The sequence below is a fragment of the Carassius gibelio genome, chromosome A8 (genome assembly GCF_023724105.1).
Source record: "Carassius gibelio isolate Cgi1373 ecotype wild population from Czech Republic chromosome A8, carGib1.2-hapl.c, whole genome shotgun sequence".
Classification (NCBI taxonomy): Eukaryota; Metazoa; Chordata; class Actinopteri; order Cypriniformes; family Cyprinidae; genus Carassius; species Carassius gibelio.
In genome coordinates this window covers 8,250,849-8,257,111 of record NC_068378.1, presented here as the reverse complement: position 1 = coordinate 8,257,111, position 6,263 = coordinate 8,250,849, and the positions used below count along the sequence as shown (strand labels likewise).

Genomic DNA, 6,263 nt, shown 5'->3' with positions numbered 1-6,263 from the left:
CGAGTCGATCAATGTTGTTTTTGAAAAGTAATTTCTGTTACATAAAATATCTCCTTTTGAACTGGACTTAGTTTTGCAACTTTGCAGATCTTTTTATGCTCAAACAGCAACACTACAGCATAAAGTGGAAAAAGTGAAAGCACCCCTTTAAATCATGTTGATTGTAAACACCAGCTTTATCTTCATTTACCAAGTATTGGGATAAAGTAACATTTACAGGTTACCAACATCGTAACAATACAAAGTTGGATATTCTTTAACATATGAATTCCAAATGATTGCCCAAACCAACTTGTCTTTCATTGAATAATAATTAAATTATTATTATTATTATTATCTTTCACTGAAAAACTAAAGGCCAAGTAAACCTTATGGTGCAATCTTGCAAACCTTTTTTATACAAAATTTGCTAACTGTAACTCCTTTTTTTTTTTTTTGCAGTTTGAGGGGAAAAAAGATAAGTCAAATAGGCTAGGGCCGGCACCAAGTGGCACTTCAGTGTCCTTTTTAAAATTAATGTTTAAAAATGTCACTGCTTGTGTTTAGGAGTATGGCATTAATTAAAATACAGCTTAAGCACTAAAGAATTGAACACAAGAAAGCAGAGAAGTCAGACTTACTCTGTATTTGGTGAAAACAATCTGCCAGTTTAATAACCATACAATAAAACCTGTAAATACAGATGAATTACACTAAAAAAAAAATTATTGTTTAAAAAAAAAAAAAAAGGATGAAAAATGCACAACCAGCTAAAGTGGAACAAAGGGAATTATCAGGAAGGACGATTAGAGTTCACAACCCCCGATCCCCAATACACTCACTCTCACATTCAAACACACACACATTCAAACACACACACACACACACACACACACAGTTACTCTCTGTTAGCAGCACACACAATCTTACAGTCACTCAGTCACGCATGAAGGACAGGGATTGGTAATCAGTACATGTTAAACTCACAAAAAAATGACTGGGCCTGCTATAATGTCAGAATGTCACCCAATGAGCCACCCCACCCCCCTCCCAGCCACGGGGGCTTCGCAGAGCATCTTCCTGTAGGTGATCATCACTCAGAAGGTACAGGGAAGCGGATACAGGAACTGGATTTTGAGAGGGGTGGGTGCTGAAGGGTGGAACGAGGTGGGAGGGTTGGTGGAAGCCATTTGTGTATTTAAGGTGGATGTGTGTGGGTGTTTGGAGATCAGTGGTGCTCCTCTAATTCTCATTGTCGCCTGCTTCATCACCCTGGTTTTCTGATGTCCAAAGCTGCAAATATGAGAATTAATATAATATATGAGCCAATTAAGCACTTAGAACAGAAACATAACTGGTGCAGAATGTATAATGGAGGACTTACAGTGAGGTTGTCCCTTAGAAGCTGCATGATCAAAGTGCTGTCTTTGTAGGAGTCCTCATTTAAAGTGTCAAGCTCAGCAATGGCTTCATCAAAAGCCTGTAACAGAGGCACTGGTTTCTCATTTGGGTTGAACGGGCATGAAATACACTGGTGGTTGCATTTGATTTGGCTCAAACAATGTTCATTGCAGTCAAAGAAATAAAATACAAATTTATATGATGAAGAAGAGTAAGAGGCTGCTCACATAGGACACTTTCTATTATTATTATCATTACTTTTTAAACATGCACTAGATGGATATCTTTGGCAACTGTACTCTGTCTCAACTCAACTCAGTTCAACTTCTATGAAGGGTCTCTGTCCAAATTTTATTACATTCAAGAACTCGTCCTGTGTGAACGGCCCCTTATGCTGCCAGAATTTAAAAAGATACCAACCGTCTTTGCGAGGTGACAGGCATTCTCAGGAGAGTTGAGGATCTCGTAGTAAAAAACGGAAAAGTTGAGGGCAAGACCCAACCGTATAGGGTGTGTGGGCTGCATTTCCATCTTACTTATCTCAAAAGCATCTTGGTAAGCCTTCTGAGAGTTCTCAACCGTGGCTGAAAGAACAAAAAGTTGATAACGTGTTGATTACATTCAAAAAAGTCAAATATATAATTTAATATACGTCTCTCACTGGTCGTCAGACAGATAGATAACAGTGATGCAGTGAAATTTATGTTTTACCCAAACCAAAAAAGTTCTTATTTAATAAAAAAATAAAAAAAAACTGAAAATGAAGTTTCTTGAATTAAATTTGGGTAACTGAACTCATTATGCTGTTCATTGTGTAAAGTTCTTCAGCAACAAGTAATTTCTCAATGTTTCAGCCGAACAAATTTTACATACTACCCTAGAATCATTTTTAGTCACACTTAAGTGCATTTACACTGCTGACGTCTTCACCTGTTGTAGTTTTAAAAATGTGGGCTGATTTTTGCGCTGGTGTTAACAAAAAGAGCAGATGGGCTGATTGAAAATGCTAATTTTCGGCAAGTAGGAGGCACTTTTCAAAATGGCAGAAATAAAGTTGATTTCCACAGTTAACAGCAAAGCAGCACTGCGCTTCTAAACACTACTTTATCAGACATTATTTAATAAAATTAAAATGCCATCAATATCTTCAGAGATACATTCATATAAACACATTGCATTTTGACTTCATATTTATTCAATGAAATCATAGCTTTTTTAAGTTTAATCCAGCCGTATCGTGATTCCTGCATGAGTTTTGGACAAATCTGTGTAACTCTATTTGTGGCAGTCAATGTTGATATTGTGGCAGGCCGCCACAAAGAAATCAATGTATGGAAAACACTGAAGCGACAGACGATAGAACGACAGATAGACACACGCATACAGTGCACTTACTGGTCTTGGATTCTCCAGACGCAACCTCAGATAAGTATCTAAAGTAATCGCCTTTCATTTTCAGGTAAAACACCTTGCTTTCTGCCTGAGAAGCATTGGGAATGAGGTACTTCTCCAAAAGACCCTGTCAAGACAGATAGGGACCATCAGGATCTTTGGTCAAACATACTGAAATATGGAACAACATTTGACTCTCCCACTTTTAATACGGAGAATAATGGTTCTTTTGAAACCTGAATGCTAAATATTTAGTATTTAACTTCATGTGATGTCATCATTATAAAAGGTTCAGAAGATGAAGAGAAAGAAGTGAAGGTACCAGCACATCATTGCAGATGTCCTTTAGTTCAGCCTCGATCTTTTCACGATACTCGCGTGCCATCTGTTGCTTCTTCTCGTTCCCCTCGGTCTTCTGCTCGATGCTGGAGATCACACGCCAGGAGGAGCGACGGGCGCCCACCACGTTCTTGAATGCCACAGAGAGCAGGTTGCGCTCTTCATTGGAAAGCTCCACACCGCCCTCGGTAACAGACTTCATAGAGGCTGCCATGTCATCATAGCGCTCGGCCTGCTCTGCAAGCTTGGCTTTCTGCACCAGGTCACTCTTGTCCATTTTTAGACTAAGAATCAGATAAGAGTAGTTGTGAGCACAATAATTCACAGGAAACAACCACTAAATTTTACATTTTGAAAGCACAAGACAGAAACATGTAACACACTATTGGCATTAATGGACAAAAATGCATGATCAGCAGTAGTTTAAGGGCTGCTTCGAGGATATTAATTACAGTTTTTTTTTTACATCAATTCTTAAATCCCAAGATCAGCATTTTAGTCTATTCCGTTTTCATTTGATGTGCAAATCTTCTCTAAATATTATTTGTAGCGTGCCTCCCATCCAATAATGTTAATAAGCTTTGTGTTGTTGTTTCGTTTGATTTGAAACCGTCTCAGCTTTGAAATTTTGTAAATTTAAGCATTAAAAAATATTGAATATTAGAAAGTGTTGAAAGAAACAGTACAACTTACTGAAATGCATCATGTCAGTAAGTTGTACTCAATCTCAATCTGTGTTTCAACCACGGAAAGACATTAATAAAGCAGCTTGTAAGCAACGTCACGTAACAGGTTACATTTACACCTCCGAAAATTCATTCAATGTCCATAAACCTTTAGAAAAAGGAACTCTAGATATTATATTTTTACTTGCATGTTTGAATAAATCTGTCATGTAAACAAGTTATGACAGATGTTCAAATGTTTATTCATATATATATATATATATATATATAATGAAAATGCCTAATTAACATGATGTATGTCCTGGTGTCCTCTACAGAAGACATGCATGAAAATAACGCACTGTTCAAGACAATAATAAGTCATAATCCGATTTTTTTTTTTTTTTTACAACAAACTAAATGGAAAATTTGTGAGAATTTACAGTTAAGTTCAAAACATTATATTTACCTAAGAGTGCTAAATTTGATCAGACGGTCAGTATCAGTCATTTTTAAAAACCAAGGAGAGGGCATGTTTATGAACAATCCTCCACACATTTGATATCTCTAAAAAGCCCTGAATGTGCTCCGTACAGGACATCTGGAATTAAAACTGTGGCATGTTGAGTCTCAGAGAAATACACTGAAAATATGTAAATGATTCGAAACCGGATCGCATGATGTGAATCGGAAACGAATAATAGAATGTGTAACAAAACACAGCCCTATGATCTCATTGAGAAGCCTATTTTAGACTGTCTAAAACGTAATGCTCTACCAACAGAAAACATTATGGCATCATGTTTAACACTCATTCACATTTAATAAGGCCCGTCTTAAGAGAATATATGGTGGGAACCGCGACTACATAGTAAATGAGAACGTGTTTTTCTAAAAACAAATTGAGCATTCAGGCCTATCCTTAAATAATCGGTTTTCAGAATTTGTCCTTTTCTCGGTCGTGAACTCCAGCAATCGATTCGATTGCAGTGTCAGGCTTAGCTGGTGTGAGCTAGCGCGCTAAACACACATACTTTCACAGAAAGGACGAAATTATCCGACAATATGTAATGATTCTCAACCTTATACTCAACGTTATACTGATATCTAACACCAAATTCTGTCAGGGGTCTCGGATATATCATTGTAAGGATTGATCTCTTCTGACAGACCCTGAGGCCCGCAGCGCTTAGCAAACTGCTAACGTTAAATCCCTCCGCTGCCCGCGAGGAACAAACACAAGATCGCTTTCGCAATCAAAACATGTCCCGTAAGACACACGGAGAGTCATACAACGAATAAGGGATATACACTCACGGTATAAACAGCGTTTGCTCTGACTTTAATCGTTAAAAAGACACAAATTGGGTCCCCGTCCTCCAGCTCGCTCTTCGGTTGTTCTGGGCTAAACCTCTTCCGCTTTACAGTGACACTTCCGCTTCCTGCAAACCGTTCCCACTGCCACAAAGTTTTTTTTTTCTTATGTAACATATATTTGATACCATGAATAACCCGTTTAGAAAATACTGACTCATTAAAACAAGAACTAGTTAAGCACATTTGTAGCACACAGAGAGGAGGTGAAACAGTACAATAGTTTAAAAAAAAAAAAGTAAAAAAAAGAAAATACAAATTAACATTTGTGTTCTTAGCTGAGGTTTTTGAACTTGATTAGCATTATGTTTATTTATAAATGCCACTGTCTGCATGTATAAGTGATTTCCTGAAGAAATACAGCATAGATTAAAAATGTTGCGGGTTAGAGGCCAGTTAAAATCAGTGAACCACATTCATGAGTGAGGTAAGGTGTGGCAGCTTTACTTTGGGACATCTGAGTAATACACCTAATGCTATTTCAGTCTACTGAGATTACAAAAACAAAACATAAGGAAGGCCACAGAATAAAAATGTTTCTTAAAATAAATAAATAAAACAAGTAAATACTAGCAATCATTTTTAAAAGAAAAACCGAAGTTTACGGAATAAGCTACATCAGCCTCACAAAGTGAAAGATCTTTTGAATGATCAGGGTTTGAGACCAATAATATATATAAATATATTTAAGATGTTTTTATAAAAAAAATAAGAAATTTTATTTTCATCAAGGTTTCAAAAATATATTACAATTAAAAACTATTTTCTATTTAATGTAATACACTCTTTTGATGCAAGGCTGAATTTGACTGAAATTACTCAATTCTTAAGTGTCACATGATCTATAAAAAAATCATTCCAATATGCTGATTTGCTGCTTGAGACTAATTATTATCAATGCTTAATATATTTTTGTAGAAACAATTTTTTTTTTTCAGGATAAACAGGAAGTTTAAAAGAACAACATTTAATTTAAATAGAAATTGATTATAAATGTCTTTACTGCCACATTTATCTATTTAATGTGCCCTTACTTCTAATAAAACCCCTAAAGACCCAAACATTAGGATGCACCAATAAACACGTAACAAGTGCACAAAACATTTTTATTAA

At 36.2% G+C, this 6,263-nt stretch overlaps 1 protein-coding gene across 1 annotated transcript; it reads right to left on the bottom strand.

Moving 5' to 3' along the window:
* Positions 1 to 626: 626 nt before the first annotated feature.
* On the bottom strand, positions 627 to 5,257 carry ywhabb (tyrosine 3-monooxygenase/tryptophan 5-monooxygenase activation protein, beta polypeptide b). The gene is made up of 6 exons (XM_052603779.1): positions 5,094 to 5,257; positions 3,095 to 3,395; positions 2,776 to 2,899; positions 1,801 to 1,964; positions 1,364 to 1,459; positions 627 to 1,272 (listed from the first exon to the last, which is right to left on the bottom strand). Exons 2-6 carry the CDS (start codon positions 3,386 to 3,388, stop codon positions 1,222 to 1,224), a joined length of 729 nt encoding a protein of 242 aa, XP_052459739.1. The 5' UTR covers positions 3,389 to 3,395; positions 5,094 to 5,257; the 3' UTR covers positions 627 to 1,221.
* Positions 5,258 to 6,263: the final 1,006 nt, after the last annotated feature.